This window comes from Myxocyprinus asiaticus, chromosome 36, assembly GCF_019703515.2.
Source record: "Myxocyprinus asiaticus isolate MX2 ecotype Aquarium Trade chromosome 36, UBuf_Myxa_2, whole genome shotgun sequence".
In the NCBI taxonomy this organism is placed as follows: domain Eukaryota; kingdom Metazoa; phylum Chordata; class Actinopteri; order Cypriniformes; family Catostomidae; genus Myxocyprinus; species Myxocyprinus asiaticus.
The window spans coordinates 27,217,665-27,234,118 of record NC_059379.1 but is presented as its reverse complement, the minus strand read 5'-3'; the positions used below and the strand labels follow the sequence as shown (position 1 = coordinate 27,234,118).

Sequence of the window (16,454 nt, the reverse complement as noted above, 5' to 3'; positions counted from 1 at the left end):
AGTGGTTTGCTAGAAGCTAAACAAAAATGTGAAAAATATGAGACTGTTTAGTTTCTAAAACGGCTTCTGAAACAGATACACCTGAGCTGTGAAACCACAGTCCAGAAGGAAATATTGAAAAGTGTTCAAACTGAACACTTCTGTGTGTTGGCCTAACATACAGACATAGATGAAAATCTGCGTAGGAGAGGAGAGTTGACCTGGTAAGTTCTGGTCTTCATGGCAATGAAAGCATTGAACGGAATCAGCAGAACCATCACAGCTACACCAGCCAGCACTGATGGACCCAAATTCTGAAGAAAGGAGAAAAAACAAACAAAAGAATAAGAAAAAAGCTTTCACATCCAATTTTTTGTCAAACAATTTTTGTCAAACATAACTCAAATGATCACACGTCAATGTTCCATGAACACCAAACCATATGTCATTGCTGACGTGTATGTATCTGAATTTGGATAGTTTCATGCTCTCTTGGTTGCCAATAAAAACACATTGAAGGTGCCACACCATGTTTATCCTTGCTGCATTTAATGTAATCTGTTTTTCCCCATCTTACATAGTTTGTTCATTGTTTTTGAGGACGAGGGCATGTCACACAACCTGTCCTTGTTGGCATTTGTCTTATTTGGCTAGTTTCCACCAAGTGACAGATGAATTTGAGTTTGATTGGATGTAGAGCCTTTGATGTCAACAACAAAAGATATGAGAAGTGTTTTCTCCTACCTATCCACAATTGTGTGATTACTTGCATTATTTGCATTCAGCCATGTTTTTTCCCGTTTTTGTGTAATAACCCACCAGTTGAGAACCACTGGATCATCAATAAATATGAATATCTTTATAACAAAAAATGCAAGGGGTGGTATTTTAGATTTAGCCAATTGTATGACAGTTTACCTTCCAGAGGAAGAAGAGAGCTAGAATGATCTGCAGTGGAGCTGACCACAGCATGTTGAGGAAGGTTGTGAGATCCATGAAGCGCTGAGCATCCACAGACATCAGATTGACCACCTCTCCCACCGTAGAGGAGCGTTTGGCCTCGTTTGTGAGCACTAGTGACTGCAGACATTGATTAAGTGTCAAACATGTTGTTTTCCATGATCCAACATAATATTCAGCATACGATTAAGCATATTATATATAGCAATGCCAATCCCCATATATTCCATCATAAGTTCAATAGAACTGTAAAATTTGCAATGATACAGCATTTCTGCCCATTACACCAATAAAAACTGTTGTAGGCATGTTCTACTTTCCAAAAATGGGGTGCAATTTTTTTCAAGTTGTTGAAAAACTTTAACTTTTCAAGTTAAATTCTATTTCAACAAACAGTCAGTGAAATTAGGTAAAATTAGTTCAAATTAAATAATTGGTTTTCCTACGAGTTATGAAATATCAGTTCAGCAGATTATGTCAAAATTATGACTTTATATGAATTAAATTGTTGAATACAGTCGAGATGGTCAAGACGTCTGAGGTGGGACAGGCCAAAATCAATATTTTAAGGAGGTTTTTTATTTTTTTTATTTTTTTATGTGTTACAAACTATTCCCCATTTTATGTTTATCTAACATACAGTATATTATACAGTGGTTCATTCATCAAAGTGTGTCTAGTACTTTAATAAAAAATAAATAATGGGATGCCAAAGTGTAACGATTCATGAAAAGTAGCACACAGCAAAAAATACAAATAAAAATACAAATTCAAGGTGAGTATTTTTTCCAGCTTGTTTTCTAGTAAATATATCTAAACATCATTAAAACCACATAATGTATATTTATTTGAGAAGCAAAATTGTGTAAGATGATAAGAGAACATACCTTGATTTACCAGTAATCTTCTTACCCCATTAGCAAATATTTGTACGCATAAACAACACTAATTTTTGTTAGATTTCTTTGAAAACAAGACTTAATATCATGTAATTTTACTTCTAAAGTAAATGTATCTATTTTTTTACTTGACTATATTTTTACTTGAGAACAAGACAAAAACACCGCTTCTGAGAACCATTTTTGCAGTGCATTTAATTTGTAGTAGTGCTGCCTTTATTTTTATTGAGGAATATTTTTTCCCCTTTTTATTGATATCCCTCTGACAACATTCAGCAAAAGGTTTAATGGTTATATTGTAAATGTAACTCTTGCTTCTGACAGCCATAACAATATATCACAACAGTAATAATACAATCAAGTGCAAGTTAATGTTGATATAAGCTCAAGTATCAGTATTTAGTGTATTTTTTACTAGGAGCTGACAGCACTTTCCCACACATGCCCCTTATGAAGCTAAATTCATTTCAAATAAACAGCAAGTCAGTGAGAACTGTAATACCCATGTTGAAATAACCAGCATAGCTGCTCACCAGCAGATATTGTATTTTAGATGCTGGTGTGCTAGTGTTCCCACCAGGCTTCTTAAAAGGGGCTTCTTACAGTAATCACATCTTTTATTATTGAATTTTTTGCTCTAATATTCACTTATACTATTAATACTTATAAAGGTTTTTTGTGGCAAAATTTATATTTTAGTTTCTCATGAACTTAAGTGGCAGGTTTGCTCCATCAATTAAAGGCTCTTGCAAAGCCAAAGTTAAAATAATTATTTAATATAGGAAAATATAACAAAAATATTTATTTTATTTTATATAACATTATATATATATATATATATATATATATATATATATATATATATATATATATATATATATATATATATATATACACACACACACCTGTATATATCACTGATATATATATATATATATATATATATATATATATAAAAGGCACGTGCCATGGGCTTTGAGACTGGGCAAGCATCAAAGAGTTTTAATACACATTATTAAAGACAGTGCCCAAAACACATTATGCAGGTGAGTGTAATGTCGCAGAAATTTTATAGCCGTAAATTGTTGCCTTAGAACCCACCAGTCAATGGAAACAATTATGTCACAGTGGCAAACTTCATGACCAAATTGTTTTAAATTCAGGACAGTAATACTGCTCATATCACACAAATGAAAGATTGTCATATATTGAGCCGAGCATGTTTATGTCCATTAAATCAAACAAATAACCATACTGCCAGAAAACCTTGTTTTGACATACAGCAAAAAGAAAAAGCAAAGATTGCCCGTTTCTAGCAGGCTTTGTTTCAACATCATATGCCTCACTTGTCACTCTTCCCACAGTTCAGAACCACTGTAATGGACAGCGGCAAATAACTAATCTGACCACCAAAGACAACAATCTTAACCTGAATGAACAAATCAAATGTAATGTAGACATGGCAGTCTCTACATCCCTTAATATATTTTTTTAAACAGACACTGCGCCCTAATATTAGAACTATAAAACAGACAGAGCAGAACACAACAAGTACATGACTGCCAGATCACCACTTCATAGCCTCAGATTAACCAGAAACAATGACCTAGTATCAAAGACACATATTTTTAATAAACATATTAATTTACCTTTACTGGAACACAAAATCCATGCGTCTCTCCTTGTGAATGAACATCTCCGTCACTTTGTTGTAAAAGTCGCCTGCTTGTTGAAGTTTCGATAGCCTCTCTTTCTCAATTTCATTGAAATCAAGTTTGCTAAATCCCCGTAGGTCGCCAATGCTTACACTATATAAATTTTAGCGCATTAGTTACGTGAACTTGAACATGTTGACACAAAACAAAAATGTAGCCTATAAGGTAGCATGACTGATGGAAGGAGCTTCTGATTGGCTCAGAAATGAACTCATTATGGTAAGCATGCTTACCTTGGTCATTTGTAGTAGCGGGTGTGATTCAATTTGAATGAACGTACAGTGTTGAATGAAAGGGCGATAAACAATGCTTTGAATCTAAGTCAGAGAAAGCATAACATAAAATGCTTATACCTGAGGGTGGCGCCAAAGCGAATAAATGTCTCACTGTCCGTGCTGCTCAACCGAGATGAAAGATGACGAATTTGAACGAAAACAGTAGTTTATATTAACAATTATATTTAAATATTTCATAGTGCCATTTTTCTTTTCACTCTTCTGTTAGGTAAGCACTGCTTACCTTGCTTATATGGACGGCACGTCCCTGATATAGAACTGGATCGCTGAAGCAACGGTAAACTGCCTGCAGGAGGTGAAGCCACCGGAAGTGTTCGAGCGGCCATCTTGGTATTCCCAAACTCTCAATGAGCATCAATGACTGACAGGCGAAAACACCCCCGTTTCACCGTCTCCAACCTGTGGATACGACAGTTACATTTCGCCCTCTAATGACTATCATTTTTAATGTTTAATTTGCTTGTTCCGGATAATATTCGTTACGAGGGAGGAGATATACACGGATCGTGATGTCAGAGCATTCACCTGCCCCGGTGTTCAGTCTATCAGTGCAGCACAACGATCACCAAAGGAAGTGGGAAAACTGTCCACAAGTTGTAATGTAAGTAGGAAAAGCTGTAATATCTGCTTGATTAGGGTGACAATACATCCTTACCCCAGAAAGGGACTTTAAAAAAGTCAGACCGGGATTTCTAAATTTGCATGTTTTCATATTGAAGTGCTCTCTGTAGTCATACTTGGATACATGTCATAAATACATGTTCGTATTTGCTTTATATTTGCGTTGCACGTCTCCCTCTCTGCACGTCCGTCGCACGTGTGATAGAGGGAGAGAGGGTGTGCGCTCTTATACAAGTGATCATGAGAACAAGGCACTTTTTGATGAAAACATAAAACAAGTAACTCTGAACAAACACTTCGAAGTTCACAATAAATAAGTCTGAAAATATCTGTTTGTATCTTACCTCAGTTTCAGTGAACTTGTTTACATTCAGCTGATCTGTTCGCTAATGAAGTTTGTTAGTGGTGGATACTGTATGATATAGATATACAGCATAACTCGCAAGGGCTTTCAAGAAACAGAAAAAATTCCTGGCTATAAATAAATAATTACATGTGTAGGACGTTTGCATTGTAGGGATGTACATGCAGATTTCAGATATAAAATCAGTGATTAAATGACTAATGTTTACTCGCTGAAATGAGATGATTTCCTATTAAGTCAACAGGGACATTGGAATAACAGTGGCTTCACTGTTATGATGTCATGAGCGATCCAGTTGTCTATATACTGTATATCAGTGATATATATAAATATATATATATATATACTATATTGCCAAAAGTATTCGCTCACCCATCCAAATAATTGAATTCAGGTGTTCCAATCACTTCCATGGCCACAGGTGTATAAAATGAAGCACCTAGGCATGCAGACTGCTTCTACAAACATTTGTGAAAGAATGGGCCGCTCTCAGGAGCTCAGTGAATTCCAGCATGGTACTGTGATAGGATGCCACCTGTGCAACAAGTCCAGTCGTGAAATTTCCTCGCTACTAAATATTCCACAGTCAACTGTCAGTGGTATTATAACAAAGTGGAAGCGATTGGGAATGACAGCAACTCAGCCACGAAGTGGTATGCCACGTAAAATGACAGAGCAGGGTCAGCGGATGCTGAGGCGCAAAGTGCGCAGAGGTCGCCAACTTTCTGCAGAGTCAATCGCTACAGACCTCCAAAGTTCATGTGGCCTTCAGATTAGCTCAAGAACAGTGCGTAGAGAGCTTCATGGAATGGGTTTCCATGGCCGAGCAGCTGCATCCAAGCCATACATCACCAAGTGCAATGCAAAGCGTCGGATGCAGTGGTGTAAAGCACGCCGCCACTGGACTCAGTGGAGACGCGTCCTCTGGAGTGACGAATCACGCTTCTCCATCTGGCAATCTGATGGACGAGTCTGGGTTTGGCGGTTGCCAGGAGAATGGTACTTGTCTGACTGCATTGTGCCAACTGTGAAGTTTGGTGGAGAGGGGATTATGGTGTGGGGTTGTTTTTCAGGAGCTGGGCTTGGCCCCTTAGTTCCAGTGAAAGGAAATCTGAATGCTTCAGCATACCAAGAGATTTTGGACAATTCCATGCTCCCAACTTTGTGGGAACAGTTTGGGGATGGCCCCTTCCTGTTCCAACATGACTGCGCACCAGTGCACAAAGCAAGGTCCATAAAGACATGGATGAACGAGTTTGGTGTGGAAGAACTTGACTGGCTTGCACAGAGTCCTGACCTCAACCCGATAGAGCACCTTTGGGATGAATTAGAGCGAAGACTGCGAGCCAGGCCTTCTCGTCCAACATCAGTGTCTGACCTCACAAATGCGCTTCTGGAAGAATGGTCAAAAATTCCCAAAAACACACTCCTAAATCTTGTGGAAAGCCTTCCCAGAAGAGTTGAAGCTGTTATAGCTGCAAAGGGTGGGCCGACGTCATATTAAACCCTATGGATTAAGAATGGAATGTTACTTAAGTTCATATGCTAAAGGCAGATGAGCGAATACTTTTGGCAATATAGTGTATATATATATATATATATATATATATATATATATATATATATATATATATATATATAAAACAGTTAGTTCAGGTCCTTGAATCTGATTGGACGAGAGACGTTCCATGAGTATTGATGTCTCAGAACATCATCACTGTTTGTATCACTCTGCTTGTGTTCGTGGCATTCTAGACTAAAGTGTAGGAGAGCAGCTAGATGTGAGTCTTTTAATTTTAGCCTGCAGGTGGTGACAAAAGACAATTTTTATGTGTTATGAGCCAGTTCAGTTTGACCTGCATTGACCTCAAGGCGCTTACCTTTTACCAGAGTTTCCGCATTGGAAGGAAATATAAATATTCAACATGGCGGAGGAGAGAAAGGTTACTATAGTGAACGACTCTTGCACACCGACTACTACAAAATACTCAGGGGGGACCTATGCACGGACAGCTATTTTTACACAGAGAAAATAGGGTGTATTTGACCAGAAATCTATTATCTTCAGCAAGCTGACTAACACTAAACTATTGCTTGGGACTGGAGTCGTGACAGACACAGGTAATCAAACAAGCTCAGTCTCTCTCTCTCTCTCTCTCTCTCTACTGCCAACAACTCGAGGCAGTTGATGTGCCAACGCAGCTGCGGGCCAATCCAGGAGCCCATTGCATACGGTCCCCAGCCCGTCTCGGAGGCGTCCGTCGTAACCACGACACACCTGGATACCTGCTCTAGCGGAACCCCTGCCCGTAGAAATGCAAGGTCGGTCCAAGGGCTGAAGAGGCGGTGACAGATCGGCGTGACGACCACACGATGTGTCCCTTGGCGCCATGCCCATCTCGGGACTCGAGTCTGAAGCCAGTGCTGAAGCAGTCTCATATGCATCAACCTGAGCGGTGAGGCCACTGCTGAGGATGCCATATGCCCCAGGAGCCTCTGAAAAATTTCAGTGGAACTGCTGTCTTCTGTCTGAACACCTTCAGACAGTTCAGCACCGACTGTGCGCGTTCATTCGTGAGGCGCGCCGTCATTGAGACTGAGTCCAACTCCAAGCCAAGAAAAGAAATGCTCTGAACTGGGGAGAGCTTGCTCTTTTCCCAGTTGACCCGAAGCCCCAGTCAGCTGAGGTGCACACACAACACATCCCGAGAGTGAGCTAGGATTAGCCAGTCGTTGAGATAATTGAGGATGCGGACACCCACTTCCCTTAGCGGGGCAAGGGCTGCCTCTGCGACCTTTGTGAAGACGTGAGGGGACAAGGACAGGCCAAAGGGGAGGACCTTGTACTGGTCCGCCCAGCCGTCGAAAGCAAACCGCAGGAAGGGTCTGTGTTGAGGTAAGACCGAGACGTGGAAGTACAAGTCCTTAAGGTCTACCGCCGAGAACCTTGATGCCGGACGCTCGCTAAAATGCGTTTTTGCGTCAGCATCTTTAACGGGAGTCTGTGCAAGGCCTGGTTCAGTACTCGCAGGTTCAAGATTGACCGCAACCCACCGCCTTCGGTACGAGGAAGTAGGGGCTGTAAAACCCCTTCTTCATCTTGGCCGGAGGGACGGGCTCTATCGCACCCTTCCGTAGAAGGGTAGCGATCTCCGCACGCAAGGTAGCGGCATTCTCACCCTTCACCGAGGTGAAGCGGATGCCACTGAATCTGGGCAGGCGCCTGGGAAACTGAATCGAGTAGCCGAGTCGGACGGTCTGGGTCAGCCATCACGACGGGTTGGAAAGCGCGAGCCACACGTCCAAACGCCGGGCAAGGGGGACCAAGGGGACAATCACGTCAGACGTACCAGCGGGTGGGGGCTCGCGGTGGGGCGGAGCCTGAGGTGCCAAGTCGAGGGGGCTCGAACCCCATGGCCATGCTGAGTCCAGAGACATCGAAGCACTTACCTGGCTCCTGACGCCCACCATAAGATTGGTCGAGGAGGGGAAGGAGGAATATCATCCCCGCAGTCCATTGGAACCAACCCGGTGTGAGCATGTTTGTGCCACAGCTGGGCTACCGCTGGAGCGCCAAACCTGCCAAAATGGGACGGTGGATGGTGGTTGTGACGACAGCCGTGCGCACCTGACATGTGACCCAGGGAACAAAAAAAACACTCTTTTGTTGAAGTTTTGGGTACCGCAGCCTCTTGGGCATGCGGCAAAAAATGAAACAAAAGATTCTCCTCCCGGCCCTCCACCGGGGGATGGAGTGGTCTGTCCACCAGCTCCATAGAAGCGGGTCTCCTCGTCCCTGGGTCGCCCATCTCAGGGGCGCTTCGAAGCCTTCCTTGGGTTCTTGGCGGCCGGCCATGGGACGGGTGGCGACCGTAACCAGGAAATACACACAAACGGAGAGGCATCTTTAAAAAGACACTCTCCGTTAATGCCACTCTTTTAAGAAGGGAAAATATACTCTTTTAGTAAGAAGAATATACTCTTTTAGCAGCTGAAGTGCCCAGGGGCGTTCTCTGCACTTCACCAGTGCAAGAGGGGGAGAAGCCACTGTAATGCAGCGTAAATCCAACAGCTTTTCGAGGTGAATGGATCGGCAGAGTAATTCAGCTCGCTGAACACAACCGCTCGGCTCCGAAGAGAAAATCTGAATGAGTGGTTACATACCAACTCCTTTTATACCCGTATGTCCGGGGGAGTGGCATGCAAATTCCACTAGCCAATTCCCATTGGCCTTTTTTCAAAAAGCAGAGGTGTTTGGGGCTCCAAAGAGTGACCCCTAGTGTCACTACATCGACACAACTTTGAGTGAGTGACAGATAGGGAACCATGTTGATGTAGGGCCATACAGCATTTTTGCTCATGTGATATTGCTTTAATGTGTGTGTGTGTGTGTGTGTGTATATGTGTGTGTGTGTGTGTGTGTGTGTGTGTGTGTGAGTTATAACAATGTATATTAAAAATAATAAGTATTTCTTACAAGACATGAAACTGAATTATGCTACATTCAAATGTAAATTATGTACATTCAAATGTACTTTTGACCCGATGACAGTGGAATTGTTTGTCTGTTTTTCCTTGCATATCAATGACAAGCAACACAGGTTATCCATTATGTCAGTAAAATGAAACTGCACCTCTGGGGAAAAATCAGACACATCATCAGTGGCTTAGTGGCTTAATGTGGAAAATTGGAATGGAATGTGGAATATAATGAGGAATATTCCACATCTACACTATATGGACAAATGTATTGGGACACCTACACATTACACTTACAGGAGCTTTTATGACATCCCATTCTAAATCCATAGGCATTAATATCGAGTTGGTCCCCCCTTAACAGCTTCCACTCTTCTGGGAAGGCTATCTACAAGATTTTGTAGTGTGTCTGTTGGAATTTTTGCCCATTCTTCCAGAAGAGCATTTGTGAGGTCAGGCACTGATGTTGGACAAGAGGGCCTGGGTCGCAATCTCTGGTCTAGTTCATCCCAAAGGTGTTAGATAGGGTTGAAGTCAGGGCTCTGTGCGGGCCAGTCAAGTTCTTCCACACCAAACTCATCCAACCATGTCTTTATGGACCTTGCTTTGTGCACTGGGGCACAGTCATGCTGGAACAGAAAAGGGCCTTCCCCAAACTGTTTCCACAAAGTTGGAAGCATAGAATTTTCTGAAATGTTAATGCCTCAGCTTACCAAGACATTTTGGAAAATTCTATGCTTCCAACTTTGTGGAAACAGTTTGGGGAAGGCCCTTTTCTGTTCCAGCATGACTGTGCCCCAGTGAACAAAGCAAGGTCCATAAAGACATGGTTGGATGAGTTTGGTGTGGAAGAACTTGACTGGCCCGCACAGAGCCCTGACCTCAACCCTATTGAACACCTTTGGGATGAACTAGAACGGAGGTTGCGAGCCAGGCCCTCTCGTCCAACATCAGTGCCTGACCTCACAAATGCTCTTCTGGAAGAATGGGCAAAAATTCCAACAGACACACTCCAAAATCTTGTAGAAAGCCTTCCCAGAAGAGTGGAAGCTGTTATAGCTGCAAAGGGGGGACCAACTCGATATTAATGCCTAGGAATTTAGAATGGGATGTCATAAAAGCTCCTGTAGGTGTAATGTGTAGGTGTCCAATACATTTGTCCATATAGTATATCTCATGGAGTTCTGAAAAAAAAAAAGAAAAACCTTTAGGCATTCTAGATCAACTTCTGATGGTAAATTTTCCACAAAGTTAAAAGATTCAAGATGCACAAGTCTCAGCAGATGTTTCTTTTATAAGAACCAGACCTCTTTTGTATTCTTTGAGGGTGGGGAGGGGGTTTGCTAACACAGGAGGAGAGTTGGATTGGGTTGCACTGAAATGATCAGTGATCTTATTAAAAATTTCAGCCACTCATTTCTGACGTTGGGATCCCCCAGGAACCACAGTACACACAACTGTTCGTGAACTTTCATGTTTTACTTCTAGAGTTTAATAGTAGAATTCTAGTAATAAATGTGCGCAGTCATTTCATAATATTTCGGGTTTCTGATGCCAGAAGTCCAAGGATTTCTTAATGAGCCTTTTTTGGTGCTTTGAGTCAATAGATGTTATTTTTGGACTGGAGAAGAAGTTTTGAGTTCTGAAAGTTACTGCATGTTTTCACAGTGCATTGAACTTTCAAAAGACCATGCACAATTGGATTCCTCAAGATATGATTCCTAAACTAGCTTAAAAAGCAAGAATTTTGGTCAACCAGCACATCAAAAAGACTATGCTGGTCTGAACAAGATGGCTATGTTTTTCCACAAGCAAGACCAGCACCAGATCACCACTAACCAGCATACACCAGCCAGGAAATATGTCTAGTCTAAGCTGGTCTTTTCAGCAAAGGCACATTCCCACATATATTTGAGTATTTACCTTCCTGTAGATGGCCCCTATGATTCCAGTGCGCAGCCTCATGCCTGTGACAAAGCAGTACTGGAAGTGCTGATGCAAGATGAGGGTCTGTAGGAGGGAACTGCCGAACATCAGGAAGGCCAGTGTGTAACCCCACCATGAAGGAACGCCCGACTGTTTGGTGAAGCCAATCAACAAGCTGCCAATGAAAGGAGATTTTTGAAGAGACCGTTACGTGCATTTTGAAGATATTTAGTGCATTCAAAGTACTGTTTGTTTCATGCAGTGTGGCTTATATTTACATGTAGCATATTTATAAAACATCCAATATGCAACTGCATTTGTCAAAAAGCACAACACAGCAACTTATTTGCATAAATCAATTTGCATTGTAAAACCTGGTTAAGGATATATGGAGTCTGAAAAGTAAATAGAGCAAAACTCATGCAACGATTTTGCAGTGTGCTATGTAAAACAGCATTACAAGAGAACATTCTCTTCCACCGTCCAGCTAATTAGCATATTTCATGTTGTTCTACCTGCTATAATTAAACTAAATAAACCTATTCAGCTCTAAGTAAATGTTATCGGAACAGGATGGACAACACTAATATTAGAAGCTACTAACTGTGCTGTTCATTTTCACGCTGTGTCCATTCAGGTCTACATATAGCAAACGATTACATCTGTTACCTTAAACAAATAGTTCACCCAAAAATTAAAATTTACTCACGCTCATGCCATCCCACATGTGTATGACTTTCTTTCTTCTGCTGAACACAAATTAAGTTTTTTAGAATAATATTTCAGCTCTGTAGGTCCATACAATGCAAGTGAATGGTGGCCAGAACTTTGAAGCTCCAAAAAACAAAAAAGGCAGCATAAAAGTAATCCATACGACTGGGGTTAAGTACTGTATATCTCTTTAGAAGCTATATGATAGGTGTGGGTGAGAAACAGATCAATATTTAAGTAATTTTTTACTATCAATCTCCACTTTCACTTCCACATCCTCCTCCTTGTGTTTTTGGTGATTCACATTCTTCTTGCATATCACCACCTACTGGGCATGGAGGTGAATTTATAGTGAAAAAGGACTTAAATATTGATCTGTTTCTCACCCACACCTATCATATCACTTCTGAAGACATGGATTCAACCACTGGAGTCGTATGCATTACTTTTATGCTGCCTTCATGTGCTTTTTGGAGCTTCAAAATTTTGGTACCCATTCACTTGCATTGTTTGGACCTACAGAGCTGAAATATTCTTCTAAAAAACGTCATTTGTGTTCAGCAGAAGAAAGTCAAAAGTCAATATTAAGAACAATACTGACAAAAAAAAACAAAATCCCTTACTGCATTTTATTTAATTTTGTTCTTAATGTTTTCTTTTTAATAGAAGAAATATTTAATAAATTGAGAAATGCTTGAGAGCTACAATCCATTTATTTATTTAATTTGTTAACATTTATATTAATATTTACTGTAAATAAATTCTACATGCTACAATAAAAAATGAAAACAAAAAACAGCAGCTCACCACAGACCCTCATCCTGTTATAAATCTCTGAACCAGTAGATAAGAGTAATTAAACATCATTCGTTATTTCCTGGAAGCTTTCCTAGCAATTACGACACATTGCTGTTCCACGTATGGTATCGCAAACTTCCCTATCATAAAATTATTACTGAGCTATAGTGTTCCTCCCTCTCAGTAAATGATAAAGCCTTAGACCTTACCTGAGAAGCTGGGGGTTAATGAAGGTAATGAGATCCTGCAGCAGTTTAAAGGCTGAGCCAATGAGGAAGTAGGGTCCAAAGGCTCTGAGCAGGGCCCACAGGAAGGAGGGCTTCTGGGACTCTTTTCGTTTGGACAGTAGAACTTCCACCTCTTCAGGACTGCCACCCACATTGTTGGTCTCAGCACCCGTGCCAGCTTTTGTATAAGTGGCCTGCTCCTTCATGCTCTGTTCGCTGTACAGAGATTATTATATTCTGAGGTTACAAATGCTTTTTCCCTGTTGAAAACAACAGCTTACACCTGGTGGTTAGCCAAAAAAAAAAAAAAAAAAAAAAAAACATCTCAAAAGAACTAACCAAACAACTAAATTGGCTGAGAAAGGTTATACAAAGACATCTTTTTTGACCTGTGCATCTTGTGGCACACTTGCAGTGTCAGATAACTTTAAAAATGCATGTGACAAAGATCAAAGTGAGTGAGATCTGAAAGGAGGATGCGTTCTTTAGTGCTTTTAGTTTCTTGATGCTCAGCACTTAACCTCATTGAAAATTCAAGAGCAGAATAAGTGGCAAAATTAAGTTAATCAAGACTTGACTAATCACCCTTCCACTCTTTGAAAGTTCTATATCCATTTTCTGTCTTGCAAATAGACCAGAGATTGCAGATTACTTGAAACTCTGTACTTTTCTTTTTTTTAAAACCCAAACTGATATTTTGAGTAAAAGAAAGAAAAAACTAAAATAAGAAGAAAAGAAGAAGAAAGCCTTTATTATTGTTACACATTATACATTTTTCATATATACAGTGAAGTTTCTTTGTTTTCACATATCCCAGCTAAGCTGGGGTCAGAGTATAACAGAAATAAATCATGTTACCAACATTAAAATCAAGAATTTGCATTCTCAACCCATTTTCCTAATGTGAGATTTTATTTATTTTAATTGTAATTTTTATTTAAGAATTTATTTGATCGTGAAATTGGGCATTCCATAGCCAGACCTGTTTGCAAGTTCATATAGCCTATTGTAGAGGAATACTCCGCTCCTGAAAGACCACAGGCACCCACTTTTGTGGAGGCGTTTCGGTCAAATTTACCCTTGAGAGCAACTCGACATATCCCCAGTCGAAAAGGAAAATTGTTTCAAAGGCATTGCTTGAAAAGTTGTTTCATTTGGATGAACACAGTTATTACATCTTTTGGATGAAGTGCACTGATAAATCATCCACAATAAGACCAGAAACATGTATTAAGAAGGTAAATCTTGGGTCAATTTTGATTTCATGTTGACTGTAAGAATTCTCAGCAACTGAAAATGTCATCGTCAATGTAAATGAAACCAAGGCTTAATCAAATACAGGGCCTGGTGCTTCATAAATATGAGAAGTTTATATTCAGTATATAAGTTCATGTGCAGTTTGTATTAAAGTATACCTCTGTGCTTTGGATTTCTCCACCTCCCATTCATTGAGCAGATTGGGGACAACCATCTCTGAACTGTCATGCTTGTTAAGGGACCACAGGTCTTTATTCTCTAGTGGGGATTTGTAGCCTTTGATAGCCATGCTGTAGAACACAAAAAATATCTGTCTCAGATATGAGCAACGATATTAATAAAGAATCTTATAGTCCAGTGTTTTACACAAAAGGAGATGTTAGGCAGATTGTAACTATTTACTTTCATTGCAGCTTTTTTCCATACAATGAAAGTGATCTGTTGAACTTTCCATTTAAAGCTTCCCCTTTTGGGTTGAAACGGTGCAGAAGATATGTGTATTAAAGGGTTAGGTGAACCAAGAATGGAAATTCTGTTGCCATTTTCCTCACCCTCATGTGTGAAAATACAATGAAAGTGAATAGTGTCTGAGGCTGCCACTCTCTAACATTCCGTCTAATATTTCCTTCTGTGATATACAGAAGAAAGAACGTGAACTGGGTGAACTTTTAATTTAAATGTCTTGTTTAGGTGTTAAATTGACCATTAAAAAAAAAGAAAAAAATGTAATGTGTTCTTTTTAAAGACATTTTCTAATTGAAGAAAAACATTGCTTCTGACTGCCCAAAAGCAATATTAAACACACAAAGAGACACCCACCTTGTAAACCACCAAAAGGTCATTTTTGAGAGGAATCCAGCTGTTGTTTCTGGACATGCATTCTGAAAAACCAATTAAAACACCAGTGAAAACACCACAGGCACTTTCAGCGTGCAATTCTGACTTTCCAATAACCTTTGTCATGTTTTAGGAATTCAAAGAACAAAATAAAGTTTGTGGTTATTAAATCTTTGATAACATGCTGGCCTGTCTTGTAATTTTGTTGGCCTTTTGAGTCATTGTACATTAGGCACTACATACACACACTGACTTACAGGATCTGTAACCACACTGGAGAAAAGAGGCGGCTTTTCATTGAAGCATGACAGGATGAGTTCGAGCAGGGTGAGCCCGAAATAAATGTAGAAAGTTGTAAACCTCAGCTTGTCTTTGACTCCATTCTAAAAGACAGAGAATCCTGCTTTATCAACTTATCATAACAACTCTATACGGCACATGAAAAAAAGCCCTGAATAATTCATTATTCCACTCGATCGTGTTTTGTAAAAGATCCTAGATCTCAAGATGTCAGAAGCTCATAAGCATTGTCCAAACTGTTCAAGGAATTGACCCAAAAATGAAAATTCTGTCATTGGTTACTCTTCCTCATGTTGTTCCAAAGCTGTATGACTTCATTTCTTCCGCAGAACACAAAAAATCTTAGTATGTTCAAGTTGATGTTTTCCATTCAATGAAAGTGAATGGTGACTGAGACTAACATCTTCCTAATATTTATTTTTGTGTTCCGAAGAAGAGAGAATGTCAAACAGGTTTTGAACATCATGAGGGTGAGTAAACGATGACAGAACTATCTCTTTAAATTCAAAATGTTACACCAATAGCACTAAAAATTGGAGTACATAATCTTGTTTTTTTTTCTGCTCAGGCAGAAAATCAGATGTTGAAGGCATTTCTGAGAATCTGAAAGTTATTTAAGTATAAAAGCAGCAGCTAGTGGACGTGTACTCCAGAGTGGCAGCCTTGAGTTGTGTTTGTTGCTCTGTGAGTTAGATAAGCTGTCTCGAAGCTTGTTTAAGGAACAACAGAAGCACTATTCTCTCCAAATAGTACTGCCCTGAACTGAACTCTTCTTGAAGTCTCTGCTCTGAAAGCTGAACATGTTGGTCAAAAGATGCACATGAAAAATAAAAAAGGAGGAAAAAATCCAGAAGGAAAGAGTCAAATAAGCCACAAGCTGAGTTTACATCCACTTTTTGCACTGTTGTGTTATCAACAAAGTGAAAATGCGTTTGCGAAATTTACAGTCTCGTGCTCGTTTCCATCCAATTTGGCCTTTTATTGATAAAATGGTGTGTGATGACATCATCCTTAAAAAAAAAGTTTTGGTTTATCGCAAAATAAATTTGCCCTTGAGCTGTTTCCATACAGAATTTTGTGTTTAT

The 16,454-nt window shown here is 40.0% G+C and overlaps 1 protein-coding gene across 6 annotated transcripts in view; it reads right to left on the bottom strand.

Annotated features, from left to right (window-relative positions):
* The window catches only part of LOC127427067 (ATP-binding cassette sub-family C member 3-like), a 70,219-nt gene that overhangs the window by 27,823 nt on the left and 25,942 nt on the right, over positions 1-16,454 (bottom strand). For all 6 annotated transcript variants that reach the window (XR_007894895.1, XR_007894896.1, XM_051674403.1 and 3 more), the window contains exons 5-11: positions 15,327-15,452; positions 15,052-15,113; positions 14,391-14,522; positions 12,958-13,191; positions 11,237-11,414; positions 898-1,059; positions 201-293 (exon numbers count right to left, since the gene is read on the bottom strand). Coding sequence is in view for 4 of the 6 variants with exons in the window: in XM_051674403.1 (XP_051530363.1) it covers positions 201-293; positions 898-1,059; positions 11,237-11,414; positions 12,958-13,191; positions 14,391-14,522; positions 15,052-15,113; positions 15,327-15,452 (987 nt within the window). In the remaining 2 variants the exon portion in view is untranslated. The remainder of the gene's footprint in view (positions 1-200; positions 294-897; positions 1,060-11,236; positions 11,415-12,957; positions 13,192-14,390; positions 14,523-15,051; positions 15,114-15,326; positions 15,453-16,454) is intronic.